The 25304-nt window shown below is 44.0% G+C and overlaps 1 protein-coding gene and 1 pseudogene across 1 annotated transcript in view; both read right to left on the minus strand.

Annotated features, from left to right (window-relative positions):
- The window catches only part of DYNLT1 (dynein light chain Tctex-type 1), a 64872-nt gene extending 40054 nt beyond the window's left edge, over positions 1 to 24818 (minus strand). The window contains exons 1-2 of the mRNA XM_078649126.1: positions 24699 to 24818; positions 18015 to 18056 (exon numbers count right to left, since the gene is read on the minus strand). Of these exons, the coding sequence (XP_078505252.1) occupies positions 18015 to 18056; positions 24699 to 24725 (69 nt within the window). The 5' untranslated portion in view covers positions 24726 to 24818. The remainder of the gene's footprint in view (positions 1 to 18014; positions 18057 to 24698) is intronic.
- LOC144761741 (small ribosomal subunit protein uS7 pseudogene) lies at positions 19672 to 20579 on the minus strand (annotated as a pseudogene).
- Positions 24819 to 25304: the final 486 nt, after the last annotated feature.

The following is a 25304-nucleotide window of genomic DNA, read 5'->3' on the forward strand; positions in this document are numbered from 1 at the left end:
TTATTTCTAAACTACAATTTAGAGTAACATATTTCTAGCAGTGGAAGCTATCGTTTTCAGCTAGGTGCTGCAATGTAGCCTTATACGAGGTCACTTAATTGGTTATTTCAGTAAGAAAAGCTCACCAAAAGCCTCCCAGCATATTCATATGAATGTGACATATAAATAACAGACTTTGAAATGCCCACCTCCAGTGAAGTTATTTCTAGTATTCAATGAAACCAGCTTTGGCAAAGCCAATAGGTCGTGCCTATTTTTTTGTTTTTGCTTGCTTACTTTCAGCCTTGCTGCAGACAGCCATGCTGCTGTACAGCATGGTGGGAAAAAACCCATCAACAAAGCCAAACAGTTCTTCAGTATGCGGCGGAGAGCTATTTGGCTGTGTCAATTTTTGTTGCCATGTTGCAGAGCTGTGTGGTTGCTGTACAGCATGATTTAAATTTAGCTAGCATTGACTGTATCATAGCGTTTTTAGGTCTCGCCTGAGCCAACGCATGTGTTGCCCTGGCGAGACATTTAGTAAGAGTGGCTTTTGGAAGTGCTACCAAAGCGCCCACCAGCTTGCGATTACGCACACCAGCGCACGCCTCGGTCCGCCCCCGCTTGCACTTTTGGCGCCGCGCGCGATGCTGCATCTGCTTAAAAACGTCTATTTCTTTACTTCTGCGGTGCCGCGATTATAGCAAAAGTAAAGAAATAGAAAAAAACTTCTATTTCTTTACTTTCGCTCGCTTTGCTCCTCTTCCACTTCACCCATGGTTGTACTTTATGGAAGCTGCTTCACCAGCAAACAACATTGGCAAAGCCAAACTGTTAGGTCCAAAATTGCAGCCTATTGGCTTTGCCACTGCTAGTGTATTTTAAGAAATTGCAGCTATGTTAGTGACATTGACACAAATCCCTTTGGGACCTTATATGTGTTTAGCCACGCAAGGATATCGTGCTGCATAACTAAATACTAATAAAGTCCCAAAAGCAAGACCTATTGGCTATGCCAATGCTGGTTTGTTTTGTTTTACATGTACTTTAAAGCTGTGCTGCTGGGCAACATGGCTAAACAAAACAAGAAAAAAACCATTGACAAAGCCAATAGATCTCGTTTCCTCCTAAAGCTGCGTGATAAGTGTGTGAAATTCTCCTGTGAAATGTATCCTATATTTCACTCCAGGAAGCTGCAGCTTTAAATACACAACAGGAAGGCCCTACCATTCAGCAGCAAAGGAAAGCAGCCATTGGCTGCACATCAACGGAACAGTTAAAAAACTGACAACCATTTTTCACTTATTTGTTTTTTTGATAATCATATTTTTATTGAGTTTGGAGATAACAAAACACAGTTCGTCAATTCCATACTGCAATGCAATAGGTACCCACTCGATCATTTTAAGATCCCACTTCTAGCTTGTGGCATGTTGACCACTTGCCCCATATCTTGTCTTGTTTACGGGGGCATCCAGTCCACATCTCTATGCCAAACCGTCAGGGAGAGGGGCTCTGGCGACTTCCAAATGAGGCAATGTCCCTTTTGCCATGAAGGTAGTCATCAATGTCCCTTCCATCCTCAGCGCCCCAACCTTCTCCAACAGGCCAAGGAGAGCAACCCTGTGGATAAGACCCTAGAATCATTAAGAGCTCGTGTCCTACACCTTCCCAGAAAGAACACAGTGCCGGATAAGTCCAAACCATAAGGCAGAAGTCAGCTGCAATCAGGAAGTATTGCGCACAGCAGGCCGGAGAGGTTCCACCAGGTCGATGTAACCTCTTAGGGGTCAAGTAGGTGTAGAGAAGTTGGATCATGCGGCGGCGTGAGCGGATAAGTCCGTTGTCTAGGGGCTAGGCAGTTCTCGCGTCAGTCATCATCCTCAAGTGCGCAACGAAATACAATGATGGACCCTTCCTAGAGTCAGCACCTGACTAACTTTCTCCCAGTAATATTCGTTAACCCTTGAATTAATGAAGGGGATTGTGTGCACACTGAATGGCACCCATCATCACTGTGCCTATTCCCTAGGGAATTTTAGTGCAAGTAAAACAACCGCAAAGGTGCACCACAACAAGCAAGATAATAAGTGCAAATGGTATTTAAGCACGATGAAGAAATATTTCACAAAGAAATGTTGATAGTCTTCTTTTATTCTTTAATTTTCAATTTGCAGTGAAACATATACAGCCGACGCGTTTCGTCCCAAGCTGGGACTTCTTCAGGGCTTTGAGTTTATAATACGTCGCTTTTGGAGACAATGTAAGAGGAACCGGAGTCCAAGAGTCGCCTTCCCAGAAACTTTAATCCTGATGTGAGTTAGTTCATACCCATGTTGAATTAACAGGTTTGGACTGTACGCATGCTAATGGGTGATGAAGGCAATGCTTATCAAAAGTTCATGAGTGGTGAAAACGGTCTTGCCACCTTAGTTGTATATCTGTCTTAAGCCATCTACTGAGTGGTCTATAGATCTAGTGATGGACTGGAGGTCCTATTTATCCAAGGGAGAAGGGTGTAGGCACGACGTCGCTGTGGGTGTTTCGGTGGGACGAGGGCTGTGGATGGACGCCGGCCGTTTTATCAGGAACGGCCTGCTGGAACACAGTGCCTACACCCTTCTCCCTTGGATAAATACATGGGTATGAACTAACTCACATCAGGATTAATTAAAGAATAAAAGAAGACTATCAACATTTCTTTGTGAAATATTTCTTCATCATCCTCAAGTGCCCCCACCCTTACCTCCCACCTCTGGCAGGGCAGATAAACTGTCTGGAGCATTGACGATCAGAGAGAGGTAAATCCTAGAAACAGCTCCCTTGCCCAGCCTCCCCATTAGGATATTGGCTTCGAGGGGATTAAAGACTGGGATCTGGATATTTGCGGAAATATGGTCAGATAGAGTGTGGCGTAGTTGAAGATAATGAGGACAGTGTGTATGAGAGAGTCGGTAGCATTCCTGCATGTCTTGGAATGACATCAACACATCGTCCTACAGGTGAGTAATCCCTATTTTATTCTAGGGTGTAAAGCCTTGTAAACCAGCCATGTACCTTCCAGCAACTGGGTCAAACCAGTGAATTTGTGATCCCATTTAATGAAACGAAGAGCTGCCCTCCAACAAAGCAAAGTCACTCTGGTGCAGTCAGGGAGAGATTGAGGAATTGGGGTCCCAAAAGCAGACCCAGGAGACCATATAGACCCAATAAGTGCAGTTCTATAGTAGGCGGTTGTCCAATCTCCCATTACCCAATCATGTATTGTTGCGATTTGTGCGGCTAGGTAGTAGTCATGGAGGTCTAGCATTCCCATTCCTCCATCATAAGGAGATTACCTGACATTAATAAAAGGCCACTTAGTGGTGACCTCTGCCCAGAAAAAAAGTCAGTGATTTTTGAGGTCCACGTTTGGAACCACCTTCGAGGAATAGTCTCTGGAATGTTTGCTGGGACATTCAAGAAACGTGGGAGACTCATTTTAAGCAACGCTACTCGTCCCAGTGGATTCAAGGGCAGCGAAACCCCTTCTTCAAGTCTTTACTCAGTCCGGTCATAAGGGGCTGAAAAGTTAAGATTCCACACCAGTTCTAGGAGGTAGGAGATGAATATCCAGGTACTTGAAGGAGAAGACAGCGTACCGGGATTGTGGGACACGAAGAATGTTCACTGGCATTACCCTCAACCAGTACCAATAGAGACCTGGTCTTGTTGACCCGCAGTCCTCTCCATACAGATGAAGGATCTCTAGGAATCATGGGTCAGAGTATTGCAGGTCTCCAAGAAACAGCTGGATATCATCCGCATAGAGAGCTCTGTGCTTGAGAAATTTGACTGGGAATCCGTCTGGGCCAGGCGTCTTACCCATGGTCAGTTCCGATGTGGCTTCTATAATCTCTGCCTTGAGCAAATGGTCAAGGTCTTGGGCTAGGACAGGGGGATATCGAAGGCAGGGGGATATCGAAGGCAGTGGGATCTCCTCTAATAATGAAGATTCCAGTTCCCACTGAGGTATGGTTATTGCATCATATGTCTTAGTATCGCGCAAAAACCTAGGCAACCTCAGTCGTACACTCATGTGCTTGCTAGATTTGGTGGGGGAGAGGCAAGATGGCCGCTGGAGCATTGTAGGGAGTAGTCGCACTACACTCCCTCTCCTGGACTGACTGCTAAAGCTAGTACTAGACCAAGAATGCAGTAAAATGCGAATATGTGGATAGCGTATTGGTTGCTCCTGAGGTTCTGGAAAAAGGCACAGAGGAAACGCTGGGTAGGACCCCCTAGCTCGAAGATACCAACAATGTCAGCACGTTCTAAGGAAGGCAGCGGATCGGGGGCCATCCCGAAGACTTCACAGCCAGGCAGAAAAATCATCCCCGCATTAAGTGCCACACAGAAAGCACAGCAGCGGAAGATCGAGCGGGAGAAAAAAGCCGAGTTAAAAGCGCAGAGTGGTGCGGAAAAATGCGCTTTGCTACATGGGGAAAAAGGAAGTTCAGCAGCGGAAAAAGAGCGTGTAGAAACTAAACAGAACGCCAAAACCCCCAGTTTGCTGATCAAGGAGAAGGAGACATCGTTGAGACAGCCTACCTTATCGGAGACCTTCACACGGAAACCCTTGGCGGCTCTGACCGGCGGACCTGGCGGAGATGTAAAAGCGGGACTTGTGCCCACCCTGGCGAGGCAAACAGAGGAGAAGGCAGCCGGAGATACAAGTCACACAAAGACCGAGGAGAAGGCAGCAGAGCGAGGCGGGGTCCCGCCGGGATGCAACAGCGCGGGCTCAGCAGGGCAGATCGCTATACAAACACCCTACGCGGAAGGCTGCATTGGGGTTGCTGAGCAACCAGTGGAACACGCCGGAGCGTGCACGTCCAGGCCAGAGGAGGAAAGAACGCTGGGAGAGACAGACCAAGCCGAGGAGGTGGGGGCTGCTGCTGAAGCAGCTCCTGGTGCAGCACGATACATGGAGGAGACGAAAATCCAAGGTTCAAAAGGTAACGGCAATGGTTATGGGGAATTAACATCAAAGGAGATTGAAGGCATGAATAATAATGCCTCAATGTTGGACGCACTGCTGCAAGTAGAGGCTGAGATAAGCAGCAATTTGAGGCCAAAAGCGAACACGAACTGGGGAAGTATGATGAGCATAGACTCACAGAAAGAACGAGAAGGGGACAAATTCTTTTCAGTAAATGAAGGCTCAACCTCATCAAGTGCTGAGGAATTAGGGACCTCTGAGATATCATCAGAGGAAGAGGAAAGTACTGAATCTGACACATTAATTACACAGAAAAAGAAAAAATCTGCCTTAAAACGCAATTCAAACGCTAAATCGGATAAAAAGCTACTGTGGGACTATTCTGCCACTACAGGCCTTTTTCAAGAGGGGATGCAAGGGTCTCAAGGGTCGCAGGGGGTACAAGATAAAGACATGGCAAGTGAGGAGGATAATCTAAGAGAGCAAGCCACCCTGAACCTACTAGTCAATATGCTAAAACAAATCCAGGGGGAAGCCAGGGCGGAGAGCCGCAGAGCTAGACATGACACAAAAAAAATACAGGCCTCCATCAGGAAGATGAACAAAAAGTATGAGGAAGTGGAGGGGAGAGTGGAACTGGTAGAGGAAAGGACAGGAAGATTGGAGGACGAGGCAACTGAGTGGCTCAAATTTAAGAGGGATCAGACAAAAATAATGGAAGACCTGCAATGGAAAGTGGAGGACTCTGAAAATCGTCAGAGACGGAACAATGTAAGACTTTTGGGCCTGGAGGAAGGAGTGGAAGGGCAGGACGCAAGGGGGTACGTGATCAGGCTTCTAAAGGGAGCCTTCCCTGAGGCTAGGTGGAGATGGGAAGACGAGGTTCAAAGAGCCCATAGATTTCCACTGTCAATTAAAAAAAGGCAAGGAGGGTCCCAAGAAAATATGCCCAGAGCAATGCTGGTATTTTTTGGCAACTTCCTGGCAAGGCAGGAGGTGATGGAAAAAGCTAGACCAGACTCTAAAAGATCTGCCGAAGGGGTTACATTCTTTGCGAGACCTGACTTTTGCCATGTCACTGTCGAGAGGCGATGGCGCTTAAGACAGTTAATAACCCCTTTTCAACAACAAGGAGCTGAAGCATATCTGATGTTCCCGGCGAAACTTAAGGTTATCAGTGGTGGGCGCACAAGGTGGTTTTTTTCTGAGATAAAAGCAGGGGAGTACCTCGAAGAGCTAAAGGAGCAACGCAAGGGGAAATAGGAAAGATCAATAAGGAACAAGACTATGGAATACTTATCAAGGTCTACGGACTGCAAATTCGGGACAGCTAGGAGGGAGAGGGAGGGCGACGCTACAATGCAAGCAGCCAACACATAGGTCAGGATTGACCTATTTGCCTGTAGAAGGGGGGGGTGGGGCTGCCGTGGGAGGGAAGGGGTGGGGGGGTGTGGGGTGGGAAAGGATCAGGTAAAGTCGGTGAAACAACACAAAAGAATAGATTGGAATGAGATAAGATTTGCAACAAAACAGAGCAAGTGGGTAAAATTTTCTTTAGGAAAAATTTATAAGGTGAAATGGCGTTAAGGATTGCAACAGTGAATATATGTGGATTAAACGATGGAGGGAAAAGACAAAAGGCGGCGTCACTGTTCAGACAGCTGAAACTGGATGTGATTTGTTTACAGGAGACGCACATTCTGGAGAAAGAAAAGTTCAAACTTGAACAGTTGGGATATGAGGTGTTGGCTAGTACAAATCAAGACACCAGAACAAAGGGGGTGGCTATATTAGCAAGGAGAGGGGCTATTAAACTTAGAAGGAAAAAAGAAGATTCTGAGGGGAGATGGGTTATCATTGAGGGGGAAACTACTGCTGGGAATTTAACAATAGTATCTGTATACGGCCCAAATGACGACAACCCGGAAATGTTTGAATGGCTAGATCAGGAACTCGCACTCTGGATAGAGCCGGTAATTATGTGCGGTGATTTCAACATAAACGGTTTGCATGGCTTGGGGGGAGCAGGAGGGGGGAGATACGTAGGTAGGAAAAAAAAAATATGTAATGCTGTAATCAATATGCTGCAGAATAATGCTCTTTCAGATTTTTGGTCTAAACGCAACCCATTCGGGTCAGGAGCTACCTTTTATTCGGCACCCCACAAAATGATTGCAAGACTAGATTATATCATAGTGTCTAATGATATAACAAACGGGGCCCAGATAGAGCGAATACCGAGAATGATTTCGGACCATAATTTATTGGTAATAACCATCCCCAGGGTAGATAGAGGGAGTATTAAACCCTGTACTTGGACATTTGAGAGAAGATTACTGAAAGAGGAAGAATATATCAGCAGGATGAATAAATGGATCACACAGTTCTGGGAAATAAACAGGGGATCGGCTCCAGCTAAAATCGTCTGGGATACATTTAAGGCCGGAATAAGGGGGGAAACCCTGAGTTGTACCTTAAAAAAGAGTAAGATGGAGAGAACAAGGATGGACAGATGGGTAAAGGAGATGAATAGTTTAGAAGAACAATTAAGCTGTGCAGTGCAGGGACAACACATAACTGAAATAGAGGACCTTATACTGGAAATAGAAGTCAAGAAAGCAGAAACGGGAGAAGCCCTCTTGGCAAAAGCGGCGGGGAATTACCTCGCTAAGAAAGAAAAGTGCTATGAGTACAGTGAGAGAGTAGGACACCTCTTAGCTATTAGAATTAAACAGAATCTGGCTGCAGGGGAAATCAAAGAAATTAGTAATAGCGATGGGATAGTGGTAAATAAGACAGAAGAGGTTCAGGAGGCATTTAGAGAATTTTACGAGAAAGTATATGATCAGAAACCAGAGGATATAGGGGAAGGGTGCAGGGACTATCTGACAGGGATATCGCATGATAAACTGGACAAGGAAGAAAGGGACAAATTAGATCTACCGCTAACATTGCAGGAGATTAAAATGGCAGTGAATAACTTACCAGGAGGCAAGGCTACAGGGCCAGATCAAATACCAGCTGAATTTTACAAAACATTTTGGGAAAGACTTGGGGAAAATATGCTGGAGACTTTTAGACAGGCACAGCTGCAAAAATCTGCACCTCAGTCTTGGGATGATGCAAATATTATTGTGATATTGAAAAAGGATAAACCCCCACTAGACCCAGGGTCATATAGACCTATCACTCTCCTGAATGCAGATGCAAAATTATATGCCAAAGCTCTAGCACAAAGATTGAGTCGAGTTATCGAGAAACTAGTAAGCAAGACACAACACTGTTTTATTCCCGGGAAAGGGACTACTCAGCACACCAGGCAGTTAATTACTATATTAGATGCTGCTGAGGTAGCAGGAGACCCTGTCGCAGCCATATTTCTTGATGCTGAAAAAGCATTTGACAGGGTCTCCTGGCAGTTTTTATGGAATGTAATGGACTGGTTTGACATAGGCAAAGGGTTTATAAGTGCTATACAGGTGTTGTATTTGCAGCCAAAGGTGAGGGTGAAAATAAATAAGACATACACTAAAACGGTAAAGATCACACGTGGAACTAGACAGGGCTGCCCGGCATCACCCCTACTCTTTGCCTTATATCTAGATCCATTTCTCAGGAGACTAATAGGTAACATTAACATCTCGCCAATAGTGATACAGGAGACAGAGTACAAAGTATTCGCAGACGATGTGGCACTGATAACTCCGGAACCAGGAAGGGCCATGAGGGAAATAGAACAGGAAGCAGCAGTTTTTGGGGGCTTATCAGGATACTCAATTAATAAAGGGAAAACCCAGATTATTTTGAATGAATTTACACCCTTTGCGGATCCCAGAGTGGTAAAGGAGGCAGTATACTTAGGAGTAAGAGTGTCGGCAGACTTGGTGGAGTTAGTGAAAATAAATATGGAACCGTTATTATCTAAGGTAAAAAGCAACACAGAAAGAATTCACAACCTGCACTTGACACTATTGGGACGCATAAATGTAATCAAAATGGTTACGTTACCTAAATTTCTTTATCTGTTTAGGGCTATACCTCTATTTTTCGAACAACTTTGGTTTACTAGGCTGGAAAAAATACTTAATAGACTAGTATGGGCACAAGGGAAAACTAGAAGGGCCTATAGACATATGACACTTACACGGGAGAAAGGGGGATGGGGAGCACCGGATTGCAAATTGTACTATTGGGCGGCAGCACTGCAATACTTTCAAGGTTTAATTGGAGGGAGACGGGAATACACAAATGTGTATAGAACCATAATGGGGGAGACCGCGGTTGATGGTCTTCTGAACACAATTGATTATAGACTCTTTAAGAACACCAGGTTTAAAACACTAAAAGCTGTTTATATGATCTGGAAAGCTGTGGTGAAAAAAGTGGGTATAGGCAGATTTAATAGATATACTAGGTTAATTGATAATGAAACCCTTCCGGGGGACATCTTTAGGGATGGAACGATGAGGATATGGAATGAGAGGGGCATCAGGAAAATAGGGGATCTTCTAGATACAGAAGGAGATATAGTAGAATTTGTAGATTTACAAAACAGATACGACCTACCCACTAACACTTTCTTTAAGTATTTACAGGTGAGGAGCTACTTGAGGGATAAAAAGGGTGGTCGGATAGGTTTTAAACACTGTAGGCTATTAGATTGTATAGAACAAAGTAAAAATTGTAAGATACGACAGATACATGCAGAATTGTACGCATACAAAGTAGATGACAGAGAGAAATTTTCAAAAAAATGGACAGAAAAAGTTGGGACCTCCCCGGAAGGACTTCAGAAGTCTCTAGATTTAGGAAGATCGGTTTTATGTTCGGCCACGCTGCAGTCACAGCACTACAAAACATTATATTGTCTCTATTACACGCCGGCAAAAATAGCGCAGTGGGGTGGGACAGAAGGTACTACATGCTCTAGATGTAATTCTACGGAAGCTGATATAGTACATATGTTCGCCCAATGCCCACAGCTGTACACCCTGAAAACGGCCATAGAGGAATTCCTGGGGAAAGCTCTCGAGATTAAGATAAAATTAAGTAACGAAAGACTATTGTTGGGGGTGAAGACTGACGAAGAAGAAAATGACTCTACAAAGTTTTTGTTTATGGTGGCAGCTGTATATAGAATTTGTATTGCACAGGCTTGGCTTGATAAGACACCTCCTACATTCCAAATTTGGATAGCTAGATTACTAGCGTCATATAACCTAGAGAAGGCTATATATGAGAGAAAGGGGAAAAGAGCAAAAAAATTGGGAGAGGAGATATGGCAACCCATCACGAGGTGGAAGTATAAGCAAAATAGAGTAGGAGTCGGCTAAATAGCTGTAGGCAGGATTGGCCTATCTATTTGTATTTTATTTATTTATGTATTTATCTGTTTCTTTTTTTTTTTTTTTTTTTTTTTCTCTTTTTCTTTGTCTTTGCTATTTTCTTCTTAAGTACAAATTTTGGGGAGCACTGTTGCAAGAAGGTATCTGCTCGGTATTTAATTTACTCTATATTATATAGGATATATAATATGTGTATTTTGTGTTGAAAAATTTGATGTCTGTAATATGGGGGGGTAAAAATTGCTTTTAAAAATGTCTCAATAAAAATATTTAAAAAAAAAAAAAAAAAAGGAGCTTGCTAGATTTATCTCTGTGCTCATAGACCCGCTGGTTCGACGCCCTCAAACATTGCATTGCCTCTTCCAAGGAAATCTGCTTTGTTGTAGATCTCACTAATGCCAGTTGGTGATCAATCCGTAATGTCATTTTATGTGCTGCGGACGCATGGGTGTAAGTCTGCACTGATGGGTGCCACACACTCCACGCATCACACAGGCCCATCCAGTCAGCCCACAATGAGAGGTGGGAAGAGCGTGCACAGCTACCTCGGCTAGGAGGTTCAGAAGTAGCTAACACTGGGTCAGTGACCGCGTTGAAGTTGCCCCCATCAGTGTAGTCCCCAAGGGAAGAGCCAGGGGTAGATCTTCGAAACAGCTTTACTGCTGACTGAAGGCAATGTTGGGAGATGTAGGTCAAGAAGAAATTATAATGTCTGGCGTCGGCCTTCAGTCGCTAGGTATTTCTCCTGGAGGTCCACGGTAGAGGTGGAAACCAATAGCGAAAGGCTTTGAACAACAACATTGCCACCCCTCGAGAACCCAAGAATAAGCCGGCGTGGAACACTGTCATAGCCAAAGTGCTTGAGAAAGAAGCATTGTGAACCTAAGAAGTGGGTATCTTGAAGCATAATCAATTGAGACACAAGAATGTCACAAAATTACAAGGAGCACTTTTCACAAGCCTATCGATGGCGTGGCTTTCTGCAATTTTTAACAATTTTTAACCAAAATATTCCAAAGTGGTGTAAAAACATACAAATGCAGTCATCCACCATTTTCTTAAAAAACATATTGCATCTAAATATTCAAGAACTCGTCAGTTCAACAAATCATTTCTCATGCAGTTTTTAGTTCTTTTCTTGTGCAATAAGTAGGTCTGCACATGTAATCTTCAATTACAAATTCATTGTAATTCCATGTAGTGTTCAGGGTCCCAATGCATTTCGAGATGACCTTTCGTCAGGGGAACACTAAAAGTAACCAGAATTAATTAAATTCCTTACTGTTTCTGTGGTTCTGATAAAGTCATGCTTTTAAATTCTACTAGAATTCAATTTTAAGGCTTTTCATGAATATACCGTATTCCGCAAAAAAATAAGTGCATTCAAGCTAAATAAGAAGAATGTAGAACGAGATTCAAGCTTTTCACCAGAGTAGATGGGAACATAAAACATCCGGAAAGTGTATGTGAACAGGTTAAACCGCAGGCAAATTCACCAACGAAACACCTAATATAATGAATACAGGGCCCCTTATAACCCCAGAGATGCGTAATATCTACATATGGTCCGTAACAGCTCACCTATCCACGGGCGAAGCACATATATATTGGACTGACTAAACAGAAACAGAAATAGAGCCAAAAATTGAATCAGCTGTGCCACTCACGAATAAGCACCTAAACTAGGTTACTAAAATGTACTCAGAGGTGTAACTCACGTAAAAAGAAGACGCTCCCACTCTTGTACCTCAACCGCTATCCTAAGGGACCACTGATGGTGTATTTGCAACAACCCTTAAGATAGCGATTGAGGTACAAGAGTGGGAGCGTCTTCTTTTTACGGGAGTTACACCTCGGAGTACATTTTAGTAACCTAGTTTAGGTGCTTATTCGTGAGTGGCACAGCGGATTCATTTTTTGGCTCTATTTCTGTTAGGCGGTTGTCTGGTCAGGGACCGATATACCCTTTCCATCACAAAGTAGCGGAATAGCTTATCAGGGGGATCCAGGAACGGAGCTACTCCACTAGCAGGCAGTCTGTGCCAGATGTCTCAACCCCCTCCGGAAAGCCAATGAAGTAGAAGTTGTTTCTGCGAGAACGATTCTCAACGTCTTCAATCCACTCCTTCAGGGACACCGTTGTGGAAAGCAGCTTAGAGACTTGGAGCTTGATGGCTGTTAACTTGTCTTCCACCGTAGAGACCCTGGCCTCTGACTCAGTCACACTGCCAGCCATATTACAGAGGTCCTGGTGCAATAGGGAGACATCCATGTCGACTTAGTTTACCTTGGTTTCCAAATGCTTCTGTAAAGTCCTGGATGGGCTTGAGGATGACATCCTAGTATGTATGTTGGGTGGAGTGCCCATGGGGAGAGGGGCCTCTGTGCTCCCTCGGGTGTCGGTGGTAGGTCTAATGTATTCGTCTATTTTGGCTTGTGCCAGTGTCAGCGGTGGGGGCTTGTTTCGCCCCATCTCTAGGCGTGTATTAAGAGATGGAGTCATGAAGTTACGATCGCACCACCACTGGCCTGCTTGCCACTTCAGGGCAGCAGGAGCAGCCAGTGCTGCTGGGTAGTCACTGAGAGGCTAACATTGGGGTGTAAATAATCACCAAGCATCTCTGGTGCGTCCCTCCTCATCCCCATTTCTGATGTCCAACTGGGCCAGGTGAAACAGGTCAATAGGCAGGCGTCGGCCCCCCGCAATAAACGACAATGCATGGGAGGAAGGCAGGCATAACAGGTCGCTCCCAGGAGTAAAGCACTCTCTCAAAGTCAATGACACGCATGCTCTGGCTGCATAACGGCTCAGGATGAGTCCCCAACGGGGAGCCAGTATATGTTGCTGTTAAGCAGGATGGCAGTGGATATTCATGGGGGCCGCAGGAGCAGGCTCAGAACATTGACTCCATCTTGGCTGACCAAGCCATGTTCCCCTATCTTCTTTGTTAATGTTCACACACAATTACCCAATCCTACTGCATTGCAGCCAAGCAGCTACCATGTCGGAGTTAAAAAGCAAACATCTTACAGAATATCAATTAATATGTCAACACGGGACGAGTTGTGGACTACAAGCAATAAAATAACACAGGACCTTCCCAAAGGGATAAGAAGCAGAGTTGTTCTGCAGGTGATTTGAAGTTATGAACCGGATAGTTAAAAAGTAATGAGATTATAGCACAATCTGCAACTCAGAGTTGATTTTGGAGAGTCCTGTAAATGTGTCAGTATTTGGATGCCAGTGTATTCGGCAATTCAGGATTGATGTGCATTGTGAGATCTATGGTGCGGGTAAAAAGAAGTGTGTCATGAGAGCTCCATGAATGAACAATGACCCTTATTCAGTGCACCCTGCAAGGCAGACTGGAAGTGGATTGTGAGAGCTCTGTGAATGCATCAAAGGCTGTATCTCTGTGCATGTTGCTGGTTAACATAGCTATGTATTATAACAGTTCTACTAATGTCAGAGGTATGTCAGTGTGTGGTGTAAAACACCACAGAGGGGCACTATTAATATAATTTGTGGACTGAGGTTTGATAGAGAGAACAATGGGTGTATTGTAAATGGTAATTTTCCATACGGTTTCATTTTAAAACACGTAAACCCACAGTACAGCAGCATTAGTAATAGTGATGCAGTAATTTCACACTCAGAATTACATATTACTTGTTGATTGAATACTTTGACCATTATTGCGCTTATAAGCTCACTGTCTTCTTGCTTCAATGGGAGCAGTGTTTCTTTTACATTCTGTCAACTGCTAAAACCAAATAAAATTTGTTCTGAAAAAAAAGAATTACATATTACTAATTCCAGGATGCAGAATTACCTCAGGCTTACAAGTAATGCCATATGGGGCTCCCGTGCAATGTAAACTAACATGGATATATGTGTTAATCTGCCGATGGCGGTCCCTTTTCATGGGGACAAGTCTCTCCAGGCTTGATGTGGAGAATAAGATAATAACATATGTTAGTGTGCATTACTCTCCTAATGCACACTTGCTGAAGCTTGGGTTCATGTGCTGGGTGAAAGTTATTAATGAGAGGAACTTGATTGGTGCTGCCAGTAATGCTGAAGTAGGTCTCTTGTAATTTCTTAAACACTAGGGTGGGGATCGATTCACGAATAACACCAATCATGTTTGTTTTTCAGAATGTCATCTTCACCCCTTTTGGCACCCCAAACCACTCTACCCTCCAACTTCACCTACACCTGCTCGGTACATCACATTTTTGATTGGTTACCACTCACCTGAAGTCATTTAGAATCACACACCCTGCAGCCCACTAAGACAAGGCCCTGGCCATTCGCACATTGGATGTTCCTAAGAGATTGAGTTTGGAGAGGGGCATGGGAGCTCTTTTACGACCTAATCCAGAACAGAGAGCCCCAAGGTTGTCAGTGATACCCAGAGGCTGGAGGAGGCCAAGAATTATTTTGTGTATGGTGACTGGAGTAAACAAATGGGGGGTGCATAAAACAAGATACGTAGACGCTGCCGAGTTCATGAGTGATCATTAAATTTATCTAGCCCTGCAAACAGCCCCCTCAGAACACTTTAGAAAAATCAAAGTCTCTATGAACATCATGTAGTCTCATTGACAGGCTAAAAACCTTAATGATCGTGATATTGTTGGCAATTTCCCCCAGAGGCCCTCTTTAACTGCTGGATACATTCTCCTACTTTTTCACCCATTAGGCACGAAATGTTGCTTGTAATATTGAACACCCACAGTTTACTAAGTCATTTTACTCAATACTCAAAGCTGTGACCACACAATTTTCAGGACTGAACACTAATTTCGAACCCTACTTATGCCAGTAATAACATCTGAATACTGTCGCAAAACGATGGCCTCAACTGTGGGTTTGACTGCCAAACAGATGTGCTGAATGCCTCACAAAGGTGTTCAAAAAACACAGATACATTTTGCTCACTTTGAGAACCGTCTGTGTGATTGAGACATGCTTGTTTATCATTAGTTTTACCTGATAGTTTGTAAGGTTCTCCCATTGGCTTCAGGATACAGCTACAGACAGAAGTAAAGCAATACCAATAATGCTTTAAGGCATGGATGGGTGTACAAGTATACCAAATTCACAGCTATCTATTGCTTTCAAACGAGGCACTACTAACAAGGAAAGGAGTAGATGGAGGATCCAGGAGTCTTTGTTGCAAAGCCATTTAGCAGTGTTTGTGGGTCCTTTACAGTGGTACAATGAGGCAGAGATCCATCTGGTCATTTTGCTCAATAACGAAAGGTGTGACCATACAATTTTCAGTGGGGAACACTTATTTTGTAGCCCCAAAAATGCTAATAAGGTCAGAATATTGCCATAGAAGCACAACCTTAACTGTGGATTTGACTGCCATAAAAAACAGACATGTTGAAAATCTCTCAAAGAGGTTCAACCATCACAGCCAAATGTTGCCCACTTTGATAATTGTCTGCGTGATTAAAGGGACATGCTTATTGATCATTCATTTTATTTGAATGTTTGTAGAGTCCCCCGCATGACTTCAGGATGCATCTACCAACAGAACCAAAGCAATACAAATAATGCTTTAAGGCATACAAGTATAACAAATTCATAGGTAACTGCAGTTTCACACGAGGCACGGGTAACAAGGCAAGACATAAGCAGATCTTTTGACTGGGTGTGAGTGTTTGATTGGTTCAGATGCTCCATCCATCACCACCCCCTTTTGTACCGCTTTGGCCACCATAAGTGTGGCAGGGTATGCTCAGACGTGAGTCCCTTGCTCACTTTGCAACTGGATTCAAGCAAGCCGGGCTGAAGACGGCTGTAATGCCAGAAACCGGTCCTCGGAAGCTTGTTTCCGGTCCAGGGAATGCATGGCTTGGCAGTTCGGGCTGGACTGTTGCCATGAGGCACAGGGTCAGACTGATTTGCATATAGCCATGTCTGAACTGGGGTGGCAGAGTGGGCTAAAGAACGGTGATGGATCAAACCCAGATCTTTTGAATGGGTGTGAGTGTTTGATTGGTTCAGATGCTCCATCCATCACCACCCACTTTTGTACCGCTTTGGCCGCCATAAGTGTGGCAGGGTATGCTCAGACGTGAGTCCCTTGCTCACTTTGCCACTGGATTCAAGCAAGCCGGGCTGAAGACGGCTGTAATGCCAGAAACCGGTCCTCGGAAGCTTGTTTCCGGTCCAGGGAAGGTATGGCTTGGCAGTTCGGGCTGAAGACGGCTGTAATGCCAGAAACCGGTCCTCGGAAGCTTGTTTCCGGTCCAGGGAAGGCATGGCTTGGCAGTTCGGGCTGGACTGTTCCCATGAGGCACAGGGCCAAACTGATTTGCATATAGCCATGTCTGAACTGGGGTGGCAGAGTGGGCTAAAGAACGGTGATGGATCAAACCCAGATCTTTTGACTCGGTGTGAGTGTTTGATTGGTTCAGATGCTCCATCCATCACCACCCCCTTTTGTACTGCTTTGGCCGCCATAAGTGTGGCAGGGTATGCTCAGACGTGAGTCCCTTGCTCACTTTGCCACTGGATTCAAGCAAGCCCGGGCTGAAGAAGGCTGTAATGCCAGAAACCGGTCCTCGGAAGCTTGTTTCCGGTCCAGGGAAGGCATGGCTTGGCAGTTCGGGCTGGACTGTTCCCATGAGGCACAGTGTCAGACTGATTTGCATATAGCCATGTCTGAACTGAGTGGGCTAAAGAACGGTGATGGATCAAACCCAGATCTTTGGACTGGGTGTGAGTGTTTGATTGGTTCAGATGCTCCATCCATCGCCACCCCCTTTTGTACCGCCTAATACATTAGCAGAGGCTCCAATCTTTGGTGCAAAGCTTTCCGCTGTGTTTGTGGGCCAAGGACAACGATAATACCGAGGCAGCTACCCATCTGGGCGGGATAGGCACTGTAAGGACAGGGATGTCGACTGGTTGACATCTGCCTGCATGATTCAGCAGCATTTGTCATGGAAATACACTTCTCTAGTGCACATACCTCAGTTTCTACGTATCCAATGGAAACAATACGAGTTTTGCAGACAATTGTTGCACTCGCTGTATAGTTTGTAGAAACACATGTGAGGACTACAGAATTGTAATTTAAGAAAATTGTAATTAAGAAGAAAAGTAGCATGGTGTGGATGAGCTACACATGCAGGAGCAGGGATGAAGGGGAGAAAACGTCAAGGACAACTGAGAGGAACAAGGGGGGGAGAGAAGCACATAAGGGAGAGAACTTGAAAACACATACACTCTCTGGAAAAAGAAAAGAGTACATGGAAAGGAGGCACTTGTGGAAGACACGAAAAGGCTTATCAAAGAGGTGGTAAAGAGGCTATGCTCCACAGGAAGGACCAAGACATGCTGCACGAGCTAAAACAAATAGAGCTATCGAATAGGAAAAAAGCAACTGAGTGACAAATCACACAGACAATGGTAAGCAATGGGCGAAATGAATTCCTAGGTAAGTTTTCAGCATGTCCCAAATATATCGCTGCAACCAGCAGATGTGCTGTCTGGCAGGCTTCGACCTAAAGAACAGAACTTGAGCTGTTTCGCGAGGGCTTTGTAGTCCAAATGAAACTCCAAAGCACTATGTATATAGCCATAAGCCATAGAGAAAACGTCACATTAAACATAAAATACATTACGAGACCAAACGACTTTTACAAACATGACATAAAAAGTTCATTAGCCCAGGTAGGCATCTTACCTCTTTAATAATATTGCTCACTTCTTCAACCACAAAGGCGGTCTGTCAAAACAAAAAAAGTACAGAACATTAAAATATAATTATGGGACCTAGTACTTACAAAGGAGATAGTATTTACTCAAACCCCGACGTTTTTATTATACATGAATGCCGTTTTGCCACTAGAGATTAGATCTTTCTTCGCCCACCAACAGAACTCAAATGGTTCCCATTGCACGAAATTCAAATTTCAGAGGGAAATTTAAGGGTGTGTGTGGAATAGGCAAGACAATTAGAAGAGCATTGAATTGGGACCACACTGGGTGTGGGAGAAGGGGCGTGACCGCATTGGGTGGAAGAAGGGCAGTCAATGTGGCAAAATCCAAAAGAAAACATGTATTGTTATTAAACTCACTATAGAAAGTGCTGCCAAAAATAAAAAACACCCATGTAACAGAAAACAGGCTAAAGGGGGGGGGGGGGGGGGAGACAGTGAAACTAACCCGGACTTCCCTGTTAGTTCCAGAACTATGCACTACTGGAAATGCCGGCACCAAGCATGGCGCACCTGTTATGGGTGACGCTGAAGTAAGTGGAATGTCCTTTAAACATTTTTCATAATCAGTCAACAGCTCATCAATGACTTAGCATACACCACCTTGAGTGACATCAAGGTTAACATAACCAATACGATCAACCACCACATCACTGGTAACCAATAACCTGGACATATTCGTCTAGTAGTCAGCAAATAAGCCTTTAACAAAAAATGGAGTAAACTATTTTTGGAATGTATGCAAGATGTACCTAATAATAGCTTGTGTGATATTTAAAGTAATGGCATTCCTTGTGCTCAACTCACATGAAACACTGGCAAATTACTGTTTTGAGCAGTAAATCTGTATAGCCACAACTTTACTATTCAACTGAGGCATTTTCTGCTCAAAGCAAGTATTCCAAAGGTGAAAACCATACACAGTTTAATCTGTTGTCATCCCAATCGATCAAACCACAAAATTATGAGTCAGAGGAGATTACAGAACGGCAGGAGTTGACTCCCCACTATTCGTAGCCAAACACAAACAAACCCCTGGGTCTGGAGAGAGAAATGAAACAAGGAAGAAAGAAAGAAAATGAGAGAGTTCGTGTGCTTAACTAATGCAGAGCATTTCCTTTAAAGGACAAATTCCCTACCCACCAAAGGTGGCATGCTTCATCATATGACAGGGAACATCCTCACACCATGATGTCTATTCACGGTGTAGGCTACAACCCACTCACCAGAGGGAGGAGCTCAGGGATTTTTTCAGAGGTATGCTAAATACCATTCTAATGAGCACGGAGTGGTGAGGGAAGCAGAGTGTTAGTTAAGGGGTGTGCTGGTTAAAACTGGCTCCAAGGTATGCGACACATTTTATTTATGCGACCCTGGGTCGGGGTTAAAACAAGCAAAACCAGCCAGGTATGTTTATACCCGCTGGATATTTCCAAACATGTAGGTCAACATGTTTCTGCCTATGACCCTCCGTAGAGGCATTGTGGCTCATTAGAAAGATCTTTAACATACCTCTGAAAATATCCCTGAGCTCCTCCCCCTAGTGAGGGGGTGTTGGCCTGCACCATTTATTTTTTATTTTCACATTCATTTTATTATAATTACTTTAACAAAACAAGCAGATTAACGGTTGGACTTGGCCACGCGTTTCAGCTCATCTTTTTTCTTGATGGCGTAGGAGTTTGAAGAACCCTTAGCAGCATTGATCAGTTCATCAGCCACACACTCTGCAATGGTTTTAATGTTTCGGAAAGCCGCTTCACGAGCCCCTGTGCACAGGAGCCATATTGCCTGATTGACACGACGTAGAGGCGACACATCCACAGCCTGTCTCCTCACTATACCAGCACAGCCAATACGTGTGGAGTCTTCTCGGGGCCACTGTTGACGATAGCATTCACCAGGACCTGGAGAGGGTTCTCTCCTGTCAGGAGGTGGATGATCTTGAAGGCATGTTTTACGATGCGCACCGTCATCAGTTTCTTGCCATTGTTCCGACCATGCATCATCGTCGAGTCAGTGAGACGCTCCACGATTGGGCACTGGGCCTTGCGGAAACACTTGGCTGCATAGCGGCCAGAGCTGTGGGGAAGGTACTTGGCATACTTCTTGACAGCAATGTAATCCTGTAAGGAGATGTCGTTGATCTGAACATCTTCTGTGCTCCATTTTCCAAAGAGCTTAATTTCGGGGGTCTCTGCACCAGCCGGTGCTGCCTCCCATTCGGTCATGGTGGCGGGCAGTACGGACTCCATGATTTTGGCCTGCACCATGACTAGGCATCACGGTGCAAGGAGGTTCCCTATAATGAAGCATGACACCTTAGGTGGGTGAGGGAATTCGTCCCTTAAAGGGAATACCCCACATTAGTTAGGCACACCAACTCTATTTCCTCTTTCTTCCTTGTTTCATTTCACTCTCCAGACCCAGTTTTTTTTTGTGGGTCATCCCAATCAAGACACCCCTGAGGGAGAGGAGTACTACACATAGCCAACAAGTGGGAGGAAAGAATACACAAGCTCTTGATTTAATTCTTCCTATATCAACACATGCTAAAAGACCAGCAGTTTGCATATAAACATTAAGGATCGTAGTGGGTACAATCACGATCAACAAACACAAGCATATGTACCCCCTTATACAAGGACATTGGCAGAAAATCTCAGAGTTGGTACTTCAGTATTTAATTCAATTGAGGCACCAATGTTTAAAATATTGGCTATATAAGCCATACGTACAGAATTCCACTGCCAAAAATAACTGGGAAAGAAGGCAAAGGATCAGTGTGTTCTAGGTCAGCCCGTCACCAAGTCAAGAAGCTAACAAACAGTTTAAGTAGTTAAGATAAAGTTCTCTTAAGCATTCCTTCACTCCCAATCCTTGAAAAATCTACTCACCGACTCACTATGGCAAGTCAACTTTTATCTGGGTGAGCTATTTTTAGGGATACCGGCCTATTTTGTCGAGAAAACTACAGCTAGCAAAGAACAGGAGTTCTGTTCATTCAGAAAGTAAATGAGCAATAAAGATACCTTTAAATCATATTTTTATCTTGTCATAGTTACTGTGCATTTAAAGACAGAGGTTAAATGTCAGCTTATGTCTTCTTACAAATTGTTGCTTATTTTCTCCAGGAGATTACTGTTTACTTTTCTTTCTCATACAGAAAAGTTAGATATTTTGTAAAGTGAACTGTCTGACAATCATGCTGGGTGGGGTACAAGGAGTGTGAAATGAAAGGCTGTGGGATGCCAGTTTTTATTCTAAAATACATTTAAAAATTACCTGAGGAACATTTCAAAAGATATCACCAACAAGGAAAGCACATTTGTTTAGTAATTCTGAGGTGTGAAGGAAACAAAGATTGCAATAAGATCAAAACAAATCGGAACGTTTTACTTGGTGATGTGCAAAGGACAAATATTTGCAGAAACCCGATTTCCACACACTATCTTTCCTATGCTATATAGTTTATCAGTAAAACTGGATAGCAGTGGGAAAGTATGTGGCCATTTATATGGAAAATGTGCTGTCTGCAAATGACAAGTGTGTTACCACATCATACTTTAATTATATATTTATTAATAACTAGATTTTTTAAACATGAACTGAGAAACATTCTTGCCCTTCTCTGGTGACAATGCTATTAGTGAACTAAGAGGCAAGTCAGGGGTCATGTGTACCCTATAGTCACTTGCTTCCTACGTTTTTTTTTTACAGCAGTCATACTGAACTCAAATATTTAATAGTGCTTTTAATGTGATAATGAAGAAAAATGAGGCATTGAAATTAAATATTTGTCTAAGATCACATATTTTGCGACCAGATAAATGGGTCATGCGCATTGCAGTTAGGTCTATTTGATTATTCCTGTCACTAGATCTGCAGGTTTGGTAACATTTTAAAGTTTTTTTTTAAGCCCGACTCCCCCAATAGCTACCACCCAGTCAGAAAGGATATGCAGTGGATGAAACAGTAAGTAGGGAATGCTACAATGTAATACATGTATCCAATACTTGCCCACAGATGCATGCACACTCCTTCAACCATTTGATACCTAACTACAGAAAACAAGAGAGTTCTAACCAATGCCCCCACTTAATTGCTTTAATTGTCTAAAGAGTCTACTGCATCTCCCTGGGATGTGCCCAGCAGCACTTAAGACTACATGTTGTCCTTGAAATCGTTTTAATAATGAAATATTAAGTAGTCGGGGTAAGAGTGAGCAAGCTCAGGAAACAATATCTAGTTTCCCACAAAAACATCAGCGATTGGTATGGGTTGGACAACTCAGCTGTCCAACCAACGAAATGAGTTATCTTGGAAGATAAAGAATCCATACACTCTGGCAACTTTCAGATTGGTGCATCATTCCGGAGTTAAACATGCTGGCTTCCTTGCATTTTATGTTGTTGACTGGCACGCAGTAGATTCTGTTTCAGACTGGTATATTGTTACCAATATTAATATGGTGCACAGTAAACTCCAGTGTCACTGATACTAGTTCAGCTTACAAAATTAACTAACTGCGAGAAGTCTTCCATGTTGATAAATACCAGTGTGGCAGAGTCTTACTCCCACCACTATAATAAGTTATTTTCTGTGCTACGGGTCTTGGATAGGTTCAACTTCCTTTTCTGAATCCACTATGTGCAACTACATGGCAGCATGACTATATGAGTTACCGATTACATGAAAGATCCCAAAGGGCTACCTAACAATCCTTAAGTCAACCAAGTAATTAATGCATATAATTTATTCCACAGCAGTGTAGTAGGCAGAGCAAAAAGTGAACGATCTGACTCATGAGCCATCCTTCTAGATTGGTTCAATACCTAGCTGGAGGAAATAAGGCTGAAAGAAGTTTAGAATGATTTTTATAGTTGGCTAACACTTGGCAAACGTAAAAAAGAAGTCATGTGTTTATTGGTTGTAAAAGCTCTGAACCACAACTATTCCCGGGGTCGCTATGTTAAAGATGTTCTATGGCGAGTCTGCTAATTTGGAGACAATACCAGCAACCTAGATCTTGGAAAGACATTTTCTGGGACTAACAAACATAGTAAAATCATGAATGGATTGTGGTATATGCTCTTTTTTCGGCTGCTCTTGCATTTTCCAATTATTATACTCAGTGAAACACCTCGTCTGTCCATGAAATGGCATGTTCTACTGAAAATGCTTAATAAGACTGACTATAGTACATACGATTGGCGCTATCAAATTCCAGCGTTTTCATTAAGAATTATCAATTATTTCAGCCATTTTGTGTACTTTGAGATTCATGGTCATTTGGACATGGTGTGTCAATGAGCACTTATCACTCAGCTGCGATTGACGATGCATTGTATGGTAGGTATAAGTAAAATATGAGTAGCGTCACAAAGAATACATAGGATTTGCCACGTGAGACCAATAAAAGCGTGGTCAAAACTAACTTGCATTTGGCTGGGTCCAAACTGAAATGGTATGGTGGGCAAAAGAATGATGAGTGGGAATGCTACCTGAGGTATTGCCATTAGTTAGGTTTATTGCAAGCATTTCTCCCATCACCTTTTGTGTGTTTGATGTACTGCCCTAAGCTGCAAGGGTATTTATGCCCAGACATGGGCCCCATGCTCACTGGCCCACTAGAACCAAGATACAGCAAACGATCCCAATCAGAAAGTAACTTATCTTGGATTGCTTGTGTTCTGGTTCGGGAAGGACCTAGCCTACATGAGCAGGTTCGAATGCTTCCCCTAGCGATAGCCAGAAGTTTAACTTATTGCAAGCATTCCTCCCAACATCTTTAGTGTGTTCGAGGCTAATGACTGAACCAAGAGAAAATAACATTTGCGCCAAATGAAATCTGGTGACATATAATTATATAAAATAAAAACATCTCGCCCGTGGGGTTAAAGTAGATGTTCCCGTGACACGAGGCTATCCGACAGGCATGTGCGCTAATGACGCTTCCATCAAAAAGCCCGAGTGTGAAAGATTAAGCAACGCCAGTAGGAACAGATTTGCATTTATATCTAGTCGCTTGAAATGTGGCAGTACCCGATTTGTGCTTTACTTCTTGCATTGGACTGGGCGAAGTCTCTAGGCTAAGATAATAAAAATGCAGGCTCTTTACTACATTTCAGCCTTTTCCTACCCAGAACCGCATTGCGCCTTAGTGGCCGCCAATGAAGAGTGGGAGGGGTATCATGAGCTTTCTGCGCATCTGACAGCACTGCTCTTTGTCTCGCGCACACAAACGGAAATACCGGCGGTGATTGTAGGGGTGGTGAGGGGGGTGATCACATTACACGGGTGGTGGGGCTCGCGATAGGGAGTCTACATCAGCGGGTGGCACTTCCAGCTGGAAACCGTTAACTCAACAACAGCCTAGAATTCTGGGAGAGTGTATGTCAAGGACTCTGCGTGCGCCGTTACCGGTCGCAACGGTTTAACGCCCGGAACATACAAAGGCATTTTCTTATTTTCTTGAGGGTTGAGGCGCGACGCTTTGCGTGAGAAGGGTTGGCTGACAAGTACTTGGTTCTCGTCGCTCGTTCTCTGACATCTAGAGGAAAAGTCTCTGTCCCCAAAGGGACCGTGGACCAGCAGGTTATCACGACCACCCTTCCTCCCCGCAAGACGACCCTCCACATATCCTGTACCTCTTCCGCGGTCTGAAACTCGTCCATCGTCAGCCTGCGGCAGCCCCTTACCAAGAAACTGCGCACGCGCACCGCCCCTGGTAACGGATACACACACAGCCACGCGAGGCACCGCCCCCGCGGCACGCGCTGCAGTAAAACTAAGAAAGGACTCACCAAGGCACGCTTATCCCACCGCCCAAGCCGTTGACACAAAGAAAGGACTACAACGGAAAGAAAACGGTAGTTCCATTTAGCTAGTGTGCCATGGGCGAAGTGTTCCGTTTATTTTGCCGGATTTTACAACTTGAACGCATCTTCCTTTGCGGTTATACATACCGCGAACGTATTCTGTGTCTATGGGAAAATGTGTTCGTTAATACGGCCCTAAGGGATTTAGCCAGCATTACCGGATGCGGTGCTGGGATGGGAACATGTATCCCCAATCTTCGAAGTCGGCAGCCCTGGCCATTAGGCCACATCTCTTTCCCTGTTGTGTTTATATTTGTATAAAGCATCGTAATCTATTCATTTTAACATAGTTGACGTATTCCCTTTCTAACTGTCTTGCAGGGCGTTGTCAGCTCGCATCTTTGTTTTGTGCAAAGCCGCCTTTAACACACTGGC

The sequence above is a fragment of the Lissotriton helveticus genome, chromosome 6 (assembly GCF_964261635.1).
Source record: "Lissotriton helveticus chromosome 6, aLisHel1.1, whole genome shotgun sequence".
Classification (NCBI taxonomy): Eukaryota; Metazoa; Chordata; class Amphibia; order Caudata; family Salamandridae; genus Lissotriton; species Lissotriton helveticus.